This window comes from Phaethon aethereus, assembly GCF_964289735.1.
Source record: "Phaethon aethereus genome assembly, chromosome: 26".
NCBI lineage: Eukaryota > Metazoa > Chordata > Aves > Phaethontiformes > Phaethontidae > Phaethon > Phaethon aethereus.
In genome coordinates, this window is record NC_138602.1 from 2191381 (window position 1) to 2213368 (window position 21988).

The window sequence follows — 21988 nt, forward strand, 5'->3', positions numbered from 1 at the left end:
TGGTACCAGGAAACGAACCCATGGAACTAGGCCTTCTTATTCTCTTGATTCACCCGAAGCACTGCCTTAGAGAACAGCCATGCTCTATGAATGCACAGCCAGCTGCACTTTCTTGTAGGCTTCAAACAAGCGCCCGTATTGCTGAGTCTGTCCTCCCTAGCTTCATAAGTACGCTTGGGCACAGGTCCTGAGTAGAGCAAAAGACGTGCTGCACTTAGCTGCACAGTGTGACCTTTTCGGTTTTACTTCAAGAAACTGTGTTTTAAGAGCACATTTTCAGGCGTCTCTGAGATCTGAAGAAGTGTGGATGATGTTTTCTTCACCAAATCTAGGGACCAGCCTGCCTGCAGAGAGCTCTAGCGAGTCCCGTTTCCTCCAGCTCTGTGAAGAAGCGTTCATGCTGTGTAAGCGAGATTGGCTTTTACAAAGCTAGCCGAGAGACTGATGACAGAGGAGGCTTCCCAGGGGTCCTGCTGGTCTGCTGCAGAGGAAAGTGGACAGATTTCAGTTTTGATCACTTGCAAGTTAGTTCTGCCGCGGTTCGGTACAGAGCACTGCTGTAACTTGGCTCCCGATTCCTACAGGGCATTGTTCCACACGCAGGACCTTCAGCTTCCTGCAGAGACAGTTTGTGCTCTTTGAAGAGGCCTCTAGAATCTGCTGTCTCCTGCTGGAGTTTTGAGATGTCTTGTTTGTTGATCTGAGCTCCTAAACAAAGTCTCACTCCTTTCAGTCTGCTTTAACTGTAATAGGACTACAAAACTGTAAGCTGTATATTTTATATATATATTATATATATATGTATGTACTGTATGTATAAGAAGGGCCTAGTTGGGTCTTATGATCTTAAGGGTGTGTTTTTCTGTTATGTTTTTTTAATGGCTTATGGCAGGGGAAGGGCGCTTAATAAGATTTGACTTGTTTGTTAAAATGCCTCTTGTGGACAATTTTTAGTGTATGAAAGCTGAACAGCGATCTTCAAAGCATTTCGTGTTCTGGAAGGGACTCACCTGTCGTCTTTTCATTTGTCAGTGTTGAATAACTTTGCCAAAATACGCGATTGGTTTTGTTGTATGTTCTCAAAGAGGAATCTCCTACAGTGGCCCCTATAGTAGTGGCTGTACTTTGGGAAAACCAAAACAAGGGAGAATTTTATCTTGGGACACACCTGGAAAACGGTGATGTAAAAACCAGGTGAAGTCAGGTTTGTTTCCTCCTCCCTCTCCAGCCCTGCTGCCTGTTCAAGAAATGGCAGGAAACAGTAAACACTAATCCAGAATCTTTCATATATTTCTAGTTAAACTAGTATTGACTTCCAAGTGTTGTTTAGGTGAGTGTGAGGAAGTCCTGTAGCTTTCATCAAAACTCTGTTACACTCCTGTTCCCTAAATTCAGGTGGGGTTGTTTTGATTTTTTTTTTAAGAATTGCTCAGTTTTTCCAATCAGTGTGTAAGCTTTTGCCAAATGTTAAGTGGGCTGCAGGCAGTGAGGAGAGCAGCGGTCCAGAGGAGCCCTCAGCTCATGATTGGACCTCCCCCATATCTGTGAAAGCCCTGTGTGGGAGCTGGGGGGTTGTATCACTGCAGGATTTGCTGTCCCTTCTCCCTTATGAAATTGCAGTCCCTTGTTTTGGGTTACCCCTTTCTTTATCATGGAAATGTTGCAACTAATCAACTTAAGTGGCAATATGATGATAAGCTTGTTTGAGTTGGGTCATGTTGACCCGATTCCCATTAATTTTGTCTTTGTACCATCTTTCATGTGTCTTGTGTGTGTATATATATATATAAAAAAAAATCAAGCTCATGCCAGGTGCAAACCCTGTCACGACAGTGATCTCAGCTGTTTTCTTTCTTGATGGACAATGCCAAGCCTGGATAGAAACCCTGTGCGCAAATGTACACTGAGAAGGTGGAGAGGTGGAGGACAGCGGGAAGAGGAGGAGCTGCAGTTCTGTCTTGGTTGGCAGTGGGATGCACCGCAGTGGAGGATGGCAGACGCAGTCCACAAGTGTCACAGACTCACCTGTGTGCTGTTAGGCATGGTGGGTATGTGCGAACTACTCATGGTCTCTGTTGGGTCTGTGGTGTAGAGGAGGCAAGCCTTGTGCGGTTGCTACAGCCCCAAACTTGGCTCCCTGGGCGTGCGGAGGGGCCCCTGGCACGCGGTGTCTCCTGCCCGCTGCCCCTGGCGAAGGGTGGGGTTGGTGACATTGTCCTGTCCCTGAAGCAACAGGAGCAGCGGAGGTATCCAGCCTGAGCCTGAGATCTCCGGAGGTCTTTGCCTCCTCTCTCCATCTGGGTAACTGCTGTGGCATCTGTGTCACCTGTCCTGGCAGCATTTCTCCCAGGACTATCAGTAGCCTCCAGGGGTACCCCCCGAGGGATCGAGGTGCCACCTCCCTTCTGCCCCCTTCTCATGTTAAGATCTGAATGACCACGCTGCTCCCAGCCAGTCCAAGAACGTAAGTGGGAGCATATTCCCGAACTCGGCTGGAAGTACCTGGGGCTCCTGCCTGTGGCTGTGGCATCGTCCTGTCCTAGAATCCGACTTTATTCCTGAAGTCTAATGAGCATTGATAGGAATTTTGTTTGGTTTTTATAAGAAGTATTTTACACATGGATTTTTTTAGACTGTTTATAATCTCCTTGAAAACCTGAAATAGGATTGTTCCCCCAGCAATAGTTCTTTTCCATTGTGTGCACATGCTGATTTGTTACTAAAAGGTTTCTTGCAAGTACTTAGTTGTTCTACAGAGTTGTTGTTTTTTGGGGTATGTGGTAGCGTTGGGGACCACAGGAGGAATGACTCTGCAAGCAAAAAATGGTCAAATTTGGGCCTCATCTTGTGTCCCCTTCTAGTTACATATGAACGAGTTCCCCGTGTAGTTCTCTATAGGCTGGCTGAATGCTGTTCTGAACATGCCGTGTACAGGTATTTGTGGATAAAGTGTTTGTTCTTGTGTCACTCTTGAGAGCATGGATGGATTATTGTACTATAGGAAGGAAGTGGCAGTGCTGGTGTCAGCATTGCTTCAGGTCTTCGAGGATGTGTAGTAGTTTGCATTGTTAAAAAAAGGAGGAAAAAAAAAAATACCCAAAATTGACTTCTAGCCATAATGGTTTTTCCAAGGAAAATGGACAGAACTCTGTTACTTTTCAGTGTCCTTCATCTTGTTACTGAAGGCATGAGCAAGTGCCCAGCAGTCTGAAGGCTTTCAGAGTTGCTTTGAAGTGAATAGTGTTGGAGGTAAGATCAGGACACAGTGTTTCCTTTGTCCTTGGCCTTTGTATTAAAGGGCAAAAGTGGGGTCAGGAGTATTTTCCTGTTGTCTTGGTCTGCGTATGTATTAAGCCTTGAGGCTTTGGTTACTGACAGTTACTATAAAAAAAAAAAAGATAGTAAGGCTGGCTGGATCCTGAAACACCAGCTGAGGAATATTGGACACATAGGTAACGAGACTGGCTGTGCTGTGGTCAGGCTGAATATATGGAAGTGCAATGATTTTGCCACCAGTTCTATTGCTGTGTGCGGTGGTAGCATCAGAACTAGGCAACAATCCAGAAGCAGTTTTTGTCAGATCTTGAGCGTATTCGATGGCGAGAGAGATTTAAACTTCCCTTATGGAGCTTGCCCTGTCACATCCTCTGCAAGCAGAGACCCGAGTCACTCTGGTTCTGCAGATTTCAGCTGTCACGTTGGCAAATGCACTGGAGCACGGGTGGTGTTCTCGGACGAAGCTTCTCTCTACTAGCCCAGGTGCCTGGCACTCACTAGTTGGCATGCTCGTGTCAATGCTGTAGACAACCATTGTGCACCTTGTATGAGTATTACTTCTAAAAAGATGAAAATTTGATCGGTATTGCTTTCCTGGGGGCATGAAATAGCCATCAAAAACTGACAAGATGAGTTTGCACTCCTAAAGAAAAATGTAAGTACTTCAACTTCTAGATAATTTTTAATTGTATTTCTGCCTAGAGCCAAGGTATTAAATACCTTGTGACTTGAGGATTTTAAAAGTTGTGTTGGGAAATGAATTCTTCACTCAGCTGTAAGAAATTCAGCTGGCCCAAGACTAACTTCAAGATTAAAAAAAAAAAAAATCATGTTTGTAATACATTACAGGATTGTTTGTCCTGACTTTTAAACTTTTTGTTAAATTTGTGGAACTATGGAGGAATTTTCTAGAAAAAGTGAAATAAAGTAAGATGGAAAAGTAAAACTTCAAGCGTTTTTTGTTTGTTGGATTGCTTCTCCATGGACAGCACCTTGGTATTGAAAATGCTTTCCATTAGCAATATAGAAGCTGGGACCAGGCCACAGGAGATGAAAAATGAAGAAAAGGGAAACTTGTCAGGAGAAGGCTCTGCTGTCCCATGCTAAGGGGGTTTTTAAGTCTGTTGCTTAAATCCTGTTGCAGCTTTGTGCCTGGGTTCCCTGCGATCTGCCAGCAGGAGGAAGGAGCTGTGGGCACTAGGTGGAGTGAGCAGGCCTGAAGAGGTTTTCCCCTGCTCTCAAAATAAATGTCTTGGAACTTGTCATAAACCCAGACCAGGCCCAGCCCTGCTGCAGGCACTCTTCTGCCACAGGCTCTGAGCAAGGGTGAATCTGTCTGTGTCCAGGGCAGTGGTGCTGCAGGGAGCAGCTCCAGCCTGGGTAACGATCAGCTTTCCTGGTAAAAAGCAAATTAACATTTTTGCTGCTTACCACACTGTCACCTTGGACCCTGACCTCATTGTAGGGTTGAGCATTATTTTGCAGAAATTACTGAAGTATTAAAAGAGACAAAGTGCAGAGTTTATTTATTAGGCATTCCTCTGCATTTCAAATTCATACAGCTGAGAACACAAATGTTTGCACAGGATCAGCAGCAGTTACAGGAGTGCATTACCCCCCCTTCCATGCAGGTGCTATAGGCACATGTGCAACTGAGCCCAGAGCAGATACAAAGTTTTAGGTTTAAAAACCTCCCTCAAGGTGCCCAGTTCTAGGTACTGTTAATGCCCACCACAGCCTGGTTTTGGTATTATGTAGTACCGTGACCTGCAGCCAGCAGCTTGCTGGCACTGGTTGCATTATTTAATGGGTGTAGATGCCTCTTGCCTTGCCCCTGCAGGCTGCTTCCCCTCAAAGCACCTGGCAGCTCCTGCTGCTCCTCCATGGGAAACCCTACCCCAGAACCAAGGCATATTATGCCACTTGTAATCAGAGCAGGATTTCTAGTTTTAAATAAGCCATTTTACAAGCAATCCTTCATTTGCTGTTGGGATTAACAGTCCCTCCAGGCAGTGGGCAGACTGAACTAAGCCTTGCAGAACCACTGAGAAGATACCTTCAAAAGCTACAGGTAACAGGTATGTGGGAAAAGGCTACCCCTGTGTCTGACGTTCAGTGAATTCAGTGTTGCTGGAGTGGTTGATCACAGACCTTCAAAAGAATCAGCCTTCAAGCAGCTGGGTTCTCAGCACTGTCCCCTCTGTACAAAGCCTCAGCCCACCCCTGAGCTCTGGAGTTCCACCCATTTCAGGAAGCATTTCTACAATTGTAAGACTACAGCCAGACTTCACACACATTTGTACACAGCCTTATAAATAGTCCCTTGTGTAAAACACTTCTCAGAACACAGGCCCTGTACACTATTTTAACAATTTATGGCTTCATTATAACTCAAGATAAAACAGACTCAAAATATTGCACAGACAAACCCAGCAAACATCAGGTTCCACATACACACTGAGCCAGCATGTGTAGTCACACAGCATTCGTCATCTTTGACAGAAGACAGTTTGTGGGTAAAGAGATTTAAAATAATTCAGATGTCATCAGCATGCAGTTAAACATGCATGGGGGGAATGAAGTACACCACTATAAAAATCTGCATTTTTCCCTCAGCAGGAAAACTGCAGTTCCTGATTGTTTTACATTCAGCTCAGGAAGAGAAAACTTTGGTTAAAACATAACATGTAATGCAGATTTAAGGTAAATGTTGTATTGCCCTTATAAAAACGGAAAGACAAAACCACAAAGCAGAGATAACTTAAGAATCTCTCAGCATTAAACACAGACACAGGAAAACACTGGGCACAAACAGGCTCACCACACTGCAGTATGAGGGCCAAAGCTGTACAGTTAAGTGATGCGGAAGGGCTGCGTGATGACCGAGCCTCCTTTATTTCAACAGAACCCAGGGAATCCTTCCTGGGGAGCCCAGGCTGACAGCAGGGGAATCGCCCTCCAGGCTTGCTTCAGTGCACAAAGCCTCCACGCTACTGCCGAAGAGCATTCTCTGTCATGGTAGGTGTATCCACATCTGTGTAAAACTGAGTGATTTGGTCTTTATATTTCTGTGCCACCACTGGTCTCTTCAGCTTCATTGTTGGGCCTGCAGAAAAAAAAAAACCAACACACACAGCATGAGGTTTCAATGGTGATGTACTAGAGATGGTGTCATTTTGAGACACAAATTGGTATTAGAGTGAAGCAAGCCTAGAGGAAGATTGAGAACACATGAACAGACATTGACTTCTGCATTTGTCTTTGTGATCAATAAAATCTCCCCTTGTTCTGCTGTGAATAGAAACAGCACAACCATCCTCCAACAGACAACACAGAACCAAGGGTCAGCACTGCTCAGCTCAGTTCTGACAGGCAGAAGTGGGAATTTACCCCACTCTCCCCAAGACCAGGACATGGAAAAGCCTCAGCAAGGAAAGGCCAGGGGTAGCTCTGTGTATCAGGGGTCCTGGTTGTGTTGTCCAATATTCAAGGAAAGTGTGATGGGGTAACCCCAAATGCCCACCCCCACTCACCAAGCTCTCCACCAGAGAGAGAAAAGTCCTTCTGCAGAAGGACCCACTTCTGGACTTTCTGAGCATTTGAGATAGCTCGCTCATTGACTGCCGAAATTCCCTTCTGGATAGCTGCATAGATAGCCGTGTCTTTGCTGCTGATGATTTCAGAGATTTTTGTAGCCTTACTGCCCAGTTTCTGGCAGTATTCAATGGCTTCTGGAGTGAGATCATCTCCTGGCTCGCCAGTTTCTACATCTGTGTTGCACTGCAGGACAAGTCAGAACAGGTAACGCTATATTGCTAAACGCTTGATTCGCTTCATACCAATGAGCCTTACAGCCCTGGGAAGCCGCCCTATCTCCTTCCCCACCCCAGCAATAATTGTTCAATGAATCAACCACTGCACTTTTCACACGCTTGATGGAAACCACTGCTTCAAATGAAAACTCATTGAGGCAAAAATGCAGATGAAACTCTGTCAGATCTCTGCATACTCAGCAGCCATGTCAATATCAAAAAGCAAGCTGGGTAGAGCTCATCTTCCACAGTCCTCCTGCACTATCCCAAGTCGATCCCTTTATTTCTGGGCCACGCTTTACTTCCCTACACCCCACAGCAGCATAACAGTTTGTTGGAAGTCAGCACACGCAGCACCACCACCTCCAGGGCCCGGGTCGGCACCTCTTGTGCAAGGGCGAGGAGGTTGGCAGTGAGTCACGCTGCTGAGCAATTACCACTGTCCTGGAAAGCCACCAGCCTGCAAGGTCTCTAGACAGAAGTCAGTGCAGGCCACCACAGATGCATCACTGTGGAATTTAAAGCCAGTGTCTTAAAAAGAAATCACTGACAGCTCATTACTGTCCAGACTGCTCTGGGAGATACTAAATATGGGTAAGAAAAGCAGAAGGGTTTCTTTTTTCAGTCTCACTTTTAGGTCTTTTACTTCTGTTTCTTTCTGCCCTGTGTGCTACAGCCAGAAACAGCTGCCCTGAACACCAGAACCACCCGCTTGTCTGATTGGGTGGCAACGCTCATTTTTCTGTACAGTTACAACTCCCAGCTACAAGTAGTCAAGCTCCACAATGGCTCCGGTCTCTACATGACACTGTAAAAGTGTGTAACAATTACCTTCCTCACTGGAATCAAATGCATTCAGCAAAAAAGGTGGATTCCCATCCTCTTTTCCATTACCTTTAGTGTTAGAAGCATAGCAAGGAATTTTGCTTTGTCTCCAACCAACATTGCATTGCTGATGATAGGAACAGCATCTTTTACAGCATCCTCGATTGGAACGGGAGGAATGTTCTCACCTCCTGCAGTGATGATGAGCTCTGGAAAACAGTCAAATATTGATTAACACTTAGAGCTTTTCCCCCTTCCTTCACAATCTGAAATGACTTTATAGCTCCTTTGTGTCTACCAGATCAAATAAATAGTGAGTCTGTGTCCCAACATCTGGAGAAGGTAGCAAACCGGAAGGACTCGAGTCAGGCCAGGAGAGATGAGACCGAGGCATGCGCACACACAGCACTGCAAAAGCTGCTTTGATGCTTCAGAGGTGTTTGCAGTTTGGGAGCACAGGCTGTGGCACACAAGCACCTCAGTACCCTGCCACAGGCACCTTAAGACTCTAAGGCGTGTAAGTTGGTACCCAAGTTGTTCAGAAACTGAAGTGAGAAATTTGCAGAGGCAAAGCAGAGTTTTTGAAGTTACAAAGTGCGACGCAGAGCTGAGGAGAGCCTGCCTTCCTTGGCAGTCTTTTTATTTCTTAAAGCTGCCCCTTTGCATGACCGTATATCTCTTTTTGATGATTGAAGCCTTGCATGAAATTGGATTTGTTTGGGGTTGGTCAAAGCAGCGTCCCAAGAACTGTGTTGCTGCAAGCCATTTTCACAACAGTGTTAAGCTGCTGTTTTCTCTTAGACGGTAACTAGCAAAGCTGTCTGGACTGGAGGGAGCTGGCAGTACACACAGCTGGACCTGGACAGGTCCAGCACCATAAGACAAGCCAACAAAGCATTAACTACTGCTTCTGAAATCAGAGGACTTCTTCCTCACTCTGCAAACACACGCTGCTTTCAGAGGGCATCCCTCTCCTCCCACCACACACCATGTCACACGCTCAGTGGCAGGACACACTGCAGCCATATTCATTTTAAAAACTTAAGAATCATTTAAATATTCTTCTGTGTAAGTCACAACCATGTAACTAGCAGGGTCTGAACGCATCGTATCATGGTACTGCATAACCTCAAGAGAACAAAGTCAGGGGAGGCACTACCTTTAATTCTGCCAGTGATGTAGAGGAATCCATCTTTATCATGCTTGCCAAGGTCACCCGAATGCAGCCAGCCATCTTCATCAATTGCCTCTTTGGTTTTTTCTTCCATGTTCAAGTAGCCCATGAAGATGTGCCTTCCTGAGAAGCAGATCTCACCGTTGCCATCTCCATCTGGCTTATGAATCAGCGTCCGGCAGCCTGTGACTTCCTTTCCACAGCTTAAAAGAAAACACAAACACAAACCCATGGCTTTTTTTTTTTTTTTTTTTTTTAAATTCACTAGCTGAGCAGCAGAGTGAGATTATAGCAGTACCCTCTCAAACTAAAATGTGCAAACAAAGCCAGGCAGCTTTTTATTACAGCTGCTTCAGCAGGAACTTACAAACTTAAAAGGCATCTGCTTATGTAAAGGAAACTACAGAAAAAGTTGTTATTGCAGAGAGGTCAGTGCTCACACACCTGGTGTTTTCCACTCATTGTTCTAAAACACCTGAGCTTTGAATTGGAAGATTTATGTCCTTGGCAGCAAACTTTTACTGATGGTGGTATTTATGCTGCAGACAGCCTATGGGACTGAACAAGCCATTCAAAGCAACAGCACAGTCTTACTGCATTTATTCTTTTGGCATTGAAGTGAACTGTAGGCTAGAGTTACCAACTCTTCCGTCTTCCCATCAATCCCTTGCTCCCTCCTCAATTCCTACAGAATCCAGGCCAAGTTAAGTTTAAGCAATACTGCTGCTGCCCTTGCAGATCTCTTCATCTGCAAGATGTGACCAAAGGAACAGGCTCCCCAGCAACATTTTACTGGCAGCAAGACTCGGGATGAGCTGCATCAGGCAAGATGGACATGCCAGATGCAGGAGAAACCTTTACACAACTCTTCCTCCCAGCCAGCAGTGCTCTACTCACAGAAAGGCATTTACCTGGTAATCTTGAATGCGTGAGGTAGAGAGATCGTGTGAGGCCCAGAGCTCTCACTCATGCCATACAGCTCAAACACAGGAATGTTCAGACTTAAAAAAAATTCCAGCGTCTCTCTAGTGATGGGAGCTGCCCCCGTGTAGCACTTCGTGCACCGGTCCAGCCCAATTGCCTTTCGCACTTTCTTGTACACCAAGTGCCTGGCTAAGCGGAAATTCACCGGGACTTCAGAATACCTGTAGGAGAAAAACAGTTACACGATCTCAGTCACCAAGTAGAACTTCAACCCCTTCCTCCTTTCATCTTCATCCTGTTTTACTTTATTCAGTAAAAAAAACTATTTCCCCCTCTAACCCCTGCTGCTCCCCCTCCCCGGCCCAAGCGCTACATTTGGCTTTTACTGTCCATAAGTCTGGCCTGTTACATGGGATATAATTCCTGATCTGATAGTAAAGTTCTCCTAATATTCGTAACATTCCTTACATGTAGTTCATAATTACCCATTCATCCGCTTCAGGTTTGTCTGCAACCCGACTCCCTTGGCCCATGATGCCACTTTTCTTCTAAGTGCTGAGGATTTTGCACCTACGGATTTCATTTTTTCTTCCATTTTTTCCCAGACACGAGGAACTCCCAAAAAAGCAGTTGGCCTCACTTCCCGCAGGGTGTCTACCAAGGTGCCCTGAGCGAAGCAGAATTTAATACAGCTTTCAAAAGTGCTTCACTGTAGACTTCAGGTCAGCACGGGTCACTAGCCAAACCTTAGGACTCTGCCATCAATTTTGAGGAATTGCTCATTTTCAACTGCAGTGCCACCAAGAGCAAAGAACCCCAGGAGCATTCACATGCCACAGTGGTTCCGAGAAGACAGCAAGAGTCGATGTTTTCAGTGCCAATGCTGACACAGCACCAAGGGAAGAACTGTTCTCTTCTCAGGACAGATTTAATGGCGGTGGCATTTTGCAATGTGGACAGAGCAAATACAAAGCCATTGCTCAACCAAGCTGTTGGGGTGGAGAACTGGTGTCAGGTGGGACACCAAGAAGCTCCTAGTTGTGAAGTGCCTGGTCAGCTCATCCTAGGTTGCAATACAGACCCAAAAGGCAAAGGTCAGAGAGGCTATAGTCATCAAACCAAGAGACCCTTAAACAGGAGCAGTCAGTCACTATGCAAATAAACCAAGCTATCTCATGATTCTGAAAGCTGTGCTAAGTCAGCCACGTCTGTTTTAAAGCACCATCCACTTGCTTGTAACTGGGGTGGGATGTAGGATTTTTATTCTCTTATGTTTTTACCTTTAATGCATCTGGTTGAGCAAAGAAAACTTGTACACCGAATGTCATTGCTGACCAAATATCTGACATCTGTGCAGCAACATGACTGAGGGGCAGATAGCTGACCAACAGTTCCTGCTTTTCTTTAGCATCTGTCAGCATGATGAAACGCCCTGCCGCCGATGCCGTCCACGTCAGCTGTAACAAGAACCCACATCAGTATCAAGTAACAGCTCTTCCGAGCAGGCGCAAGACGGAACGTGCAGCTCACGAAACAAGTCCATGACTTCCTGTGATCTTAGCATCAGGCATAGCTTTTAGCTGATCGCTACCCTCCCTCAGCACTCACTTCAGGTCACAGAGCGGGCATTTGTACAAAAAGATACTTACGTTGTCATGACTGAGCATTACTCCCTTTGGCTGTCCAGTTGTCCCTGAGGTATATATTAGTGTACAGCACTGGTTAGGCTTCTGCGACGCAATGACTTCATGGAGCTGAGCATCTGGAACATCTTTGCCAAGGTCCATGAACTCACTCCACTGTACATAAAAGAGAAGAGCTCAATCACTTTGTTGGCTGTCATTCACACGTGAAATTAAACCCTTTGCTACACATGAAGAGAAGGAAACTGCTACCTGCATCCAAACCTCTGGCAGAATCTGGCAGAGGTTGTAAATATGCACTGTCAGCCCCACAATGTTCTCTGGCTGCCACAAAAGGCATGTCGAGAAGCAGAAAAGGAGATGGATTGACCCTGAGGAAGCTTACTAGCTCTGTGGCAACCCTGGTATTCACTGGGGGTGCCGAGCTGGAGTAACTGCGGGACCTGCGGCTGCCTTGCAGAGGTCAGTACGCTAACACCCTCCCTTACAACACCGATTATCGAGGTTTGAACAACAGTATACACCTACTGCTTCAGCGAGGCAACCCCTCACTAAAACCAACACAAGCTCACATGATGAGTGTCCTGTGGAGGGTGATGGTTGTTTGCAAGCCATCAGCTAAATGCACCAGTATTTACAAGCCATTAAGATGCCCAGTACTTACAGAGTACAGATTTGGTCTCTTCTCTTTTAGCTCTTCCCCATACTGGATAATAGCTTTCAGATGAGGTAGTTTATGCTGAACCTGTGTTCAGAAGGGAGATTCATGAGAAGGAGCAAATTCTTCCTGTCCCTCTTAAGCCTAAATAACCCACCACTTAACATGCTACTGCTACTTGCCATTTTAAGTAAAGCTAAGAAAAATCTCATCTGTGTTAGTGAAAGAGAACAGGGAAGCCTCAACTAGGCACAGTAATCATCTGGACTGGGATGTTGCCAGACAGCCATGGGGATGCTCAATTGTGCTTTTTGGCTTCTCATATTTTAAGCTTGAGGCTTTGCTAAGCTGTGGAACCACCATTTAACCTCTCGTGATATTTAGCACTAGTGACTAGTCATCTGCCTTGAACAGGGAGCACACCAAGTAGGCTTGATCAGTTCACCTCTGCTTTCAGATCCAGCATTTCCCTCGGGTATTACCCTCCCGCAGCATTTACCCTCCTGCATCTGTCAATAGGATGCTGTAGCCCCAAGCCATTTAAAAAGTGTATTTACTTCTAAGATTTTCTGTAGCTGTTTATGGTTTTCCACAACCACAACGTTAGCACTACAGTTCTCTGCTACATAATGACAGGCCTCAGGAGAGTTTGTAGTGTAGATACCAACAGCAAATCCACTACAAAAGAAAAAAAAAAAACAAAACAGAAAACCAAAACACAGAATTAGAGGATAAGCAGCATTGCTGGCAAACTTTCAAACTTTAATGGAGGGAAAACTTTAGGAAGAATATCCCATAAAACAACATCAAAAAGCGGAAGGCTTAATTCCAAGCGCAAAGGCTCTGTTCTGGGGCATGGGAAATGTCAGAATGGCATAAGAGACCAAAACGTCTCAGGTGGGAAAAGGCTATTAAAATCCAGTGCTGGGAAATGAATGCATTTCCCCATCACATTTGTAATCAAAGTGTAAGTAAGCACGGTTTTGGATTAACCTACTGTTCATCTTATTTTGAGAGAAGCAGCTGGCTAAAAAAAAAAATAAAATATTTTTTGTCTCATTAATTCCTAATGGAGTAAAGAGAGAGTTTAGGTTCTAGCTGTCTTCATTAAATTAAAATATAAACAGTTGATTTGGTTTTCTCGTTTTGTGGTTTGTTTTGTTGTTTTTTAATCAAAAACTGCTTCTCACATGAATACTGAAATTGCTATCTGAACGCTGAAGCAAAATGCATGTCAAGAGACAACGCTCATTCTTACCCTGCAAGGATAGCTCCAATGTCAGCAATAAACCACTCTGCAGAATTAAATCCCAAAATGCACACTCCATGGAAACGCTCTAGTCCCAGCTGTAAACAAGAGATGAGATTACAGCAATCTTGTTTTTCCTTTGAAGAAGGCCTAGAGTTAATTTACAGATCTTTGCTGTGAGCACAATGTCATGGGCAATGTTCATGCAATTATATACGGTAATTCACATTGAAAAACTTCCTAAGACCTAATATGGAACCAGTTAAGTTTCACATCAGACACTGTCTCACTTTATCAGTAGGCAGGAAAAAAGGGATTTGCTTAGGTCTGCACTCAGTATGATGAGCTCACTGACACTGATGTTTTTATAAAACTGCAATCCAGGTAGTTACCACTTCCCTTTGGGCTGGGAATGAGAAGGTAAAGGTTAAGTTAGACAATCCCTAGGGAGACATTTAGTCATTTAGTACAGGTTAGATATGTCAGATAGCAATAATAACAAGAGCAACAAGCTCCAGTGACAGTCAGAGGCATTTTGCTATGAAATTCCAGCTGTTGAAGTCCCAGTCTTTAAATCTCCTTCAGCCATTCTCTGGTTTTGTCCCGGAGAGTGGAAGTATGTGCACTGGAAGATCCCACCGTAGGAGCAAAACCAGAGTGGCCTTAACTTCAGGAAATAAGACTTCATCAAATAACAGTTAAGTATATGTAATGTTGGTTTCTCTCTCCGAGTGTCTTCACTCCCAACAGTAGAGGCAAAAGGCTCAGTCACTTCGGCCATTTAAGTCTGCTTCATAAACATCCCTTCAACTTTCTTCTTAGAAGGACTAAAATTTACATGCCTCATGAGTGGCATTGTCCAGGTTTGCCACATACCTCAAGCCTCGCTTTAAATGTTTCTTTATACACTTTTTTTAGTTGAATGTGGAAGCAATGTGCAAGAAAGTCATACAAAAACACTGCGGTAATTACCAAGCTGTTCATGGCACGTTCAGGTATTTCCCTGTCCCTTTAAGACTCACCTACACTCAGAGAAGTTACAGGTTTAAGATATAGTTGACCACAGCCATTTCAGCAGTTTTAACTGACTGGATGTGAAGGAAGAGCAGAATTCAACAAAAGCTTACCTTCAGAAAGCTTTTTGCTGCTTTCCAGCACTCATCATAGTACATCTTGTATGTTAGTTTTATCCATTGGCCACCCTTCTTGGATGCAAGGGCATAATAATCACCATATTTACTAGCAGCTTCCTGGAACAGCTCATGAACGGTCTTTGGTGCCTCACTGCCTATGCCCTGTTCATCCATCCTCAGTCTGACTTCTCCATCTCGTTGTGTTGTCCACACACTGGAGGCAGGAGGCGAAGAGGCTGATTTGAAAGAAAAGTGTTCAGCATCTTATATTTAGCAATTACTTAGCTGCCATAACAAAAAATATAAATACAAGTATCAAACACGTGAAAGCAAATGCTATTATAGCCCCTCCCACACCCTTTTTTTGAACTTTTGTTCTTGGCAAGTTTGCCACACGACTCCCAGTACCAATAGATGAAGCCTCTAAAGCACTTTCAAATTTTTTTTAAACATTTCCCATTTACATCCCCCTCTAACCTGCTTTACTGCCCTAAAGCCCTTGTACTGGTAAGGTGGCAGCTTCCTGCAACAATCATATACACTGTGCCTTTTTTTTTTTTTTTTAAGGAGGACTGAAAGTAGTACATTATTACCTCGTAGATAAGCATTAGGCAGTGACACTACCTATTTTACTCCTTGAAGCACACCTGTGCTTTAGTTGAAGTTCAAGAGGCTTCTGGACAGACCATCCTGCAATTTTAATTTCTTCTTCCATTGTTATGGTTTGATAAATTCCTCTCTCATTTCAGTAATCATTTTATACACACCACAGTAACTAAAAATTCTTTCCACTTACCTTTGACACCAAGTAGGTCCATCTGACATCCCTCTGTCTCAGTACCTTCAACTGTCTCAATGCTGTGGACCTCAACAGTTCTGCAAGGCAAAAGCAATTATCCCTGGATAGGCTTTAGCACACTGGCTGAAGAACGCCTGAGGCATGCTTGCTCCATGACTTAATTATATTAGTCCTTGGATGTCAAACTAATCAAGGATTAGTGGTTCCTGAAGTTCTGTGGGTGACTTTTATTAGCCTGCATGGCTATGACAACAAAACAGGTCCCTCAGACAGCATGCAAGCTTTGCCTGCACTGCTTTTAAACAAATGTATGTTGTCCTAACTGTGGCTATCACTTCAGATAAGCTGCAGAAGAATCCATGAACACGTCATCCAGAGAACAGGGATAATTTAATACTACAGGTCTGCTCTAGGTGCCTGAAACCAAGAGTCGAGGGCTGAGGAGGAGGGGGGTCAGAACAGACACACGGATCTGGTTCTTATCTCGTCTGCAATATGTGAGTCTAACGAAGGGAGGCCCCAGCGGCCTCTCTTCTGTGCAGCACAGCAAGTCCCTGGCTAGTCACCCTGTGGGGAAACCCACAGAGATTTCCTGCAGAAGGCCAGGCCAGCTGAAGAGCAGGAAATTGATTTAACAGGAAATCTTGTTCTTAGGTATTCCTCATAAAGTCAGTGCATTGGGCTCCCACCAGATGTTTGTGAAGTAGAAACAGGCATATCCCCCATCTACTTCAGCCACGCTCTCACCAGGAACTTGTCCTGCGGTGCCAGCTGAAAGTTGCCCCTTTTACTTTCACCCTTGCAAGGTCTGGTGAAACACCACCAGCCCACATTTGTGTTCTTCCGCCACCCCTTTCCAAGATGGATTTTCTCACAGCCCTACGTGATGAGGATAAAGAATAATGAAGTCGCCTGTCCCACTCCAGACCAGGGGTTGGAAACCAGACTCTCTGAGATTCAGTATTCGAGTCCCCATGCTCTGCTCCCGAGAAGGACACCCCAACCAACATCCAACCTACAGGCAGATGATGCTTGTTCCCCTACCCTGGGCGATACCCCGCTTGTACCATCACGTTAGCACTAAGGTCCAAGGTTTAGTTGACCCAAGATTACATTTCAGAGAACTGAATCCCCCATCTTGCCTTGCCAAACAGCCCTCCCGGGGCGCTTCGCTCCAGGCCATCACGAAGGTGTTCGTTTCTTCATGCTAGTGCTAGGTGCCTACTCTTCCCCATGGCAGTGTTCAGTGCAAGCTTCCTCTCTAGCACCAGCTCCCGGGTCTTCTAGAAGGGCTGCAGGCCCCTGACATCACAACAGCCCCAGGCCCTGCGAGGGGGCAGCTTTGGGGCAAAAAGAAGCCCCGATATCTCTGCCTGCCATGATCAGATCACACCTGCCCAGAAGCAGGAGCTCCTCTGGTCCCATGTAAACTCCTCAACCCAATCCAGGCAGGGTTCCCTCCCAAGCCCTGCCTTTTCTTCCCTTTCTATCAGACCAAAGAGGAGACATGTCAGCACAAGCACTGTGTGAATTTCAGTGTAAGGGCTAAATTGCTTCCCTCTGCTTTACATTTTCTCTGAATTTCTAGGGGATAGTCAACTATTATTGCTTTCGGCATAGGATAAGATTTAAGATGGAGAAGATTTGACATGGCTACTCCCATGTACTCTCCAAAAGCAGAACTGCTTCTCCTATCTAAGCTGCAAGATAGAAACCAGAGGGAAGTAAATAATTTTTTTTTCTTTATTTCCCCCAAAGGGATTATGAGATGTTCTCTACTACGCATTTCCTTCTCATTGAGAGCATTTTTCAGCACAAATTAATCCTCAGTTGCAATAGTTCTGCACCATTTCTCCATCAGTTTATGATCAAAGCATGCAAATGACCCAGTAATACGAGTAAAAAAGCCCCAGCTATTTCCCTTCCAGTAAATCAAGTCATCTTTTTCTCCCCCTTACTACATGTAATTCAAATGCAGCCTGAAAAAAATGAGGTAAAGAGTTTTTTGTCAGCTATATCCCATTACATTGTGGTGAAATATAGACCCTTAACTACTAATCTGCTCTTTAGTAAGAGTCTGCTTAGATTTACAGACAGACTAACAGGAGTTTGATAAAAATCAGCATAGGTACTGTACACAAACCATCCCCTACAGAGGCACGCCTCTCTGTTTACAGTACAGCAACACTTCACAAAAAACGTAGTACTTGCTAGGTATTCTAAGTATTTGATCAGTGCCCTCCCAGTTACATTGGTGAACAGTTAGGCAAAGTTCCTTTATAAGAAGTGATCTTTCTGACTATGCAGAATATTCTGCCATTCCTGTGCTTTAAATTTGTATTAAATGTACCCTACTTCAAGCTCCATGCTCTGTGTGGTAGCTACAGACAGCAAATTTAATTCTGTTGCTCTTCTTTTGAGAGGGTAAGATTGTAGATTCAGATTTTGGATTTTGGAAGTAGTAAGAAATGCTTGAAATTTCTTCCAAAAAAATCTTAATTAATCTAAGTAAACATGATAGAATACAAACTATATCCTATGTATACAGGTCACCACAGAGAAAATAAAATCTTAGACAAACCTAGCTGAAGAGTTGAGCCGTACATCATCCAGTGACACCTCACAGTTCCCTTGAGGATCTGAATTAAAATAAGCCATGGGGACTGGTTCCGCAAGTGCCATACGCGCATCTGATTCACACAGCATTGTCCCTGTAAAAACAGGTTTTAAAAATTAAAATACAATCAAATGCTACAGTAAAATCAGCTTCCATTGATGTAGCTATCTGACCAAGGCAATCCCGAAGCAGGCATGACTCGAGACTGCTGTATTTGCATGAAATACAGTAAATTCTAACAGTGGACAGATCACACTCAGTTCATTCGAAAAACCTGATCAGATCATATATCCACTCCCACATCTGAAAAACAAGCGTGACAATTACAGCTTTGAAAGAGCAACACGAGCCTAACAATTTAAATTTTACACTCCCTTTGCCCAAAACGTTCATGCTCGGCTCTCAGACCCCCCCACCCCAAACCCACCACTGCAGGGACCCCGGCCCAGCCTTACAACGCATTGTCTTTGTGCAGCCTCTCCTCCCACAGCCGCTCCACACCAGCACCGACTGCGACGTGTAATATCCTTTATTTTTAAACTAGCGCCCAGGAGGCAGATCTGGGAGCATCTTATGTCATGTGCTGCCTGCCTCGCAATTGGAAGCGGCTCATCACCCCACACCACTGCCTCTTAAGGAAGCCCTGGCCCCACGTCTGCCCGCTGGCCTCGGGCACACTGGGGCTTTGGGGTCCCTCCTGGGGGGATGCCGCCCTGGGACACCCCAGAGATTTAACCTGTTCTCAAAAATCAGCACTATTGCAGCCGTTGTGTTTTTTGACGGCTCCTACGCCGCTCTCAGTACTTTGTCATTAGGGGATCTCGTCACCTAAACAAAGTGTTTTCAAATGCTGAAAGCAATGTTGGTTTTATTTAAGGTTTACATTCGTCAAAAGCCTTTGATGCTTATGACTTGGCAGGCTGAGCTTTAATTGTTTCAAGGAATTTCTAACTGATTGGAGATGAATCTCAATATCCTTGATCTTTTTAAAAAGTGGATTTTTAGCATGCTGGTTTGTACCTGCATTAGACAGATGCGATTTAAAGCGGACAATGTGATGTTTGTCTGCATGATGATAGATGAGCAAAAGGAAAGAGCCCTTTTATCTAATGAATCTGACACAGCTGAGCTGCAGCCTTCTGCCTCTGACGGGCAGGGAACGCCACAGCCACAAGTCACCACAGACAGACCTGCCTCCAGCCCAGGAAGGCGCATCCCCCCTGCCTCTTCCTCATCTATGCAAGGACACGTTGCTGCTCACGCCACACTCTGCTACAGGCTACAATTCACAACACAACAAATAGTTTAATTCACAAGCAGCTGAGAAAGGGATGTCTCAAAAAAATCCCATCTCTCAAGCTCTGAGATAATTGGCAGATGTTGCCCAACACCCCACTCTAGGCTAAAACACCAGAGTGGTTTATTCTGGGCTGGTTTTGTTTTTGGTTTTTTTTCTCTTTATTTTAATAAGATAGGTATGAGGGAAGGAGCATTATCTCTACAGAGCAGCCCAGTGCTAGGAGCAGCCACCTAGACCTGTGAAACCTGGGTTTAGGTCCCTCCCCAGCCTGGAGGAACTCAAAGCCACATCTAGAAGAGCATGCTGGTTACCAGACTGCATGGTGCCTGCTGGAGGTGTCACCACCGCCTCTCTTCCTCAAGGAGAGTCCTAGGCATGAGGCAGGAGGAATGTACCATAGCAGCTGTCATCAGGCCTGACCCCCTTTCGCAAGACTGTACCCACATTCCTTTCCAGCACCCCACAACAAGGAGTTTGAGGCTCCCCTGTGTCCCTGAAGGAAGCTTTTCTTTCTGCGCTAATTACAGCTTTTCTCTTGCCAACTGCTCTTCAATGAAGCAAGAAAGTTTCAAGGAAAAGGGTGGAAGTGTCCTCATGCCAGCTATCTCGCAGCACAGCCCGGCAAGCTCTTGGGCAGCAGAGGTTGGCTGGAAACACTCTGGCCAAAGAAACGCAGAAGTCTCATCTCCCAGGCAGGCATTTTGGCTGGTAGGCTGCGGCTTTCTGTGTCACCCCCAGCCACTGAAGAGAAAAAAGCACTTCACAGCGGAGACCATAACTGCATTCTGCCCTTGCTGCGCTGTGCACGTGCTCTTCACCAAGACCCCCTGTACGGGGCACAACCCTGACAGCAGGGTCTCCTGCTGATGGGTGTTTGGTTCCCAGTGTCTGCACACCAGGTATGGCACAAAGATCAAGGACACGAGGCTGCACAACCTGAAAGTGCAGGGAGACACGGCAGGACATTTCTCGCCATCGCATCCAGTGGGATGGGCTCTTCAAGGAGAATCTAGATGTTAATGCCACATGGCCCTCAAGACCTGGAGAGCAGCAACACCTCCCTGCATAAGCAGCAGCAGAATTTCTGGAGGGCCCAGGTACACTTGCACCACGAAACAGAAAGCTGAAGTGAACCTGGTTGCGCAAGTTTCCTTGTGAACGCAGGCCATGGGAATCCCAAGTCAGTTACGTGTTTTATATAACAAATTCAGGTTAGAAACAAAAATTTGCCAATATATACTCTCACTAGCTCTGCTAAGCACTGCAGCTAGCCCCTTCCTTCACTGGCTCTTAGTTACGAACACAGCTATGCTACACAAGGCACTGGCCAAACACACGCTCACCAGAACCAGGCTGATGCTCGCAGTAGCTCACCAGGGATGAACGGGATCACGAGCGATCCTCTTCTGCCCCACGCTGTTTCCAGAGGAGTTAACACACTGTGATGCGCCACAGATGTTCAGGAACGTGAAGAACACACACCCAAACAAAAACCTGCTGAAAGAAACCTCCCTTTAAATTAAGCCTGTGTGAAAACTTAAGTCATCTAAATACAAAGCGACTTCTGCTTTGAGGGAGCGCCGTGTCCTAGAAGGACTGGCAATTGGTGAACAATTTAATTGAAACCGCTACTGACAAAACAGAATAAAAGTTTCACTATGCGCAAACTCATGACAGTGAACAGGACAGGAGTGAAGATTTCGTTTATCATAGGCTCTGAACACACCTCTACTTAAAACACAGGTAGAGCTTCAGAAACATCAGTTCAAATTCAGATTACTGCATATGTTCATCAGCCATCTTGACATTTTCCGCCACAGCCCACTTTGCTTCCCGTTCCCAATTTCTTCTCTTTTTAGTGGTAAAGACACTGCATCTGATTCCATCCAATTTTCACTGTGCAGATCAGCTTTTGGAGATTGCCACGTTAGCTCACTGCCTTTCTGTGTTTCCATAAAAGCGAAACTTAGCCTTTTTGTTCCTTTGTTTTCTTTAAAGATTTAAGTGAGGACACAGAAGCTGAGCAACCCACTCGTACTCTTTTAAATAAATCCCATTTTTAAAAGGGCGATGATAAAAACTTCTAAGCACTAAAGGTATTCTCCTGGGCAGCACCACTGACCACGGGTGGGTGTACGGCTGTGCTGGGAAATCATCCGATGCCCTCCCGATGCAGGAGCAGAGAGAACAGGAGGAAAAATAACCCCAACCCCTACGACGATGACTCCGCGCCAAAGATCTTGAACGAAGGACACAGCTGCAGGCAGACGTTTGACTCCAGAGCCTTCAGCACTGAACTCTGGCCGCCCACAGAACATCACTTTGTCAGCCAGACCTGTGGCTTACCCACCACAAGATGGGCGCCAACGTGCGCTGACGCCAGAGGCATCGGCACCACGTAGTTCCTCAGCCACGTAGACCACCGCCTAACTCATTAGTCTAAATTTTAGACAGATTGCTTTTCCAGGACACTGGGATATTTTAGGTGAATTCCCCAGCAATGTGACTCACCAGGAGGCTGTTTTAAGTTCCTCTCCTAAACTGCAATTCGCTTTACCACGCCATCTGTACTCGTTCG

At 45.3% G+C, this 21988-nt stretch overlaps 1 protein-coding gene across 1 annotated transcript; it reads right to left on the reverse strand.

Moving 5' to 3' along the window:
* Positions 1-6266: 6266 nt before the first annotated feature.
* Positions 6267-18257, reverse strand: ACSBG2 (acyl-CoA synthetase bubblegum family member 2; the record flags this gene model as incomplete). The annotated part of the gene is made up of 14 exons (XM_082011089.1): positions 18075-18257; positions 15491-15570; positions 14689-14930; positions 13571-13659; positions 12870-12990; positions 12319-12399; positions 11661-11810; positions 11292-11468; positions 10497-10678; positions 9999-10232; positions 9073-9290; positions 7983-8122; positions 6810-7056; positions 6267-6382 (listed from the first exon to the last, which is right to left on the reverse strand). Exons 1-14 carry the CDS (start codon positions 18197-18199, stop codon positions 6267-6269), a joined length of 2202 nt encoding a protein of 733 aa, XP_081867215.1. The 5' UTR covers positions 18200-18257.
* Between the last annotated feature and the right edge of the window lie 3731 nt (positions 18258-21988).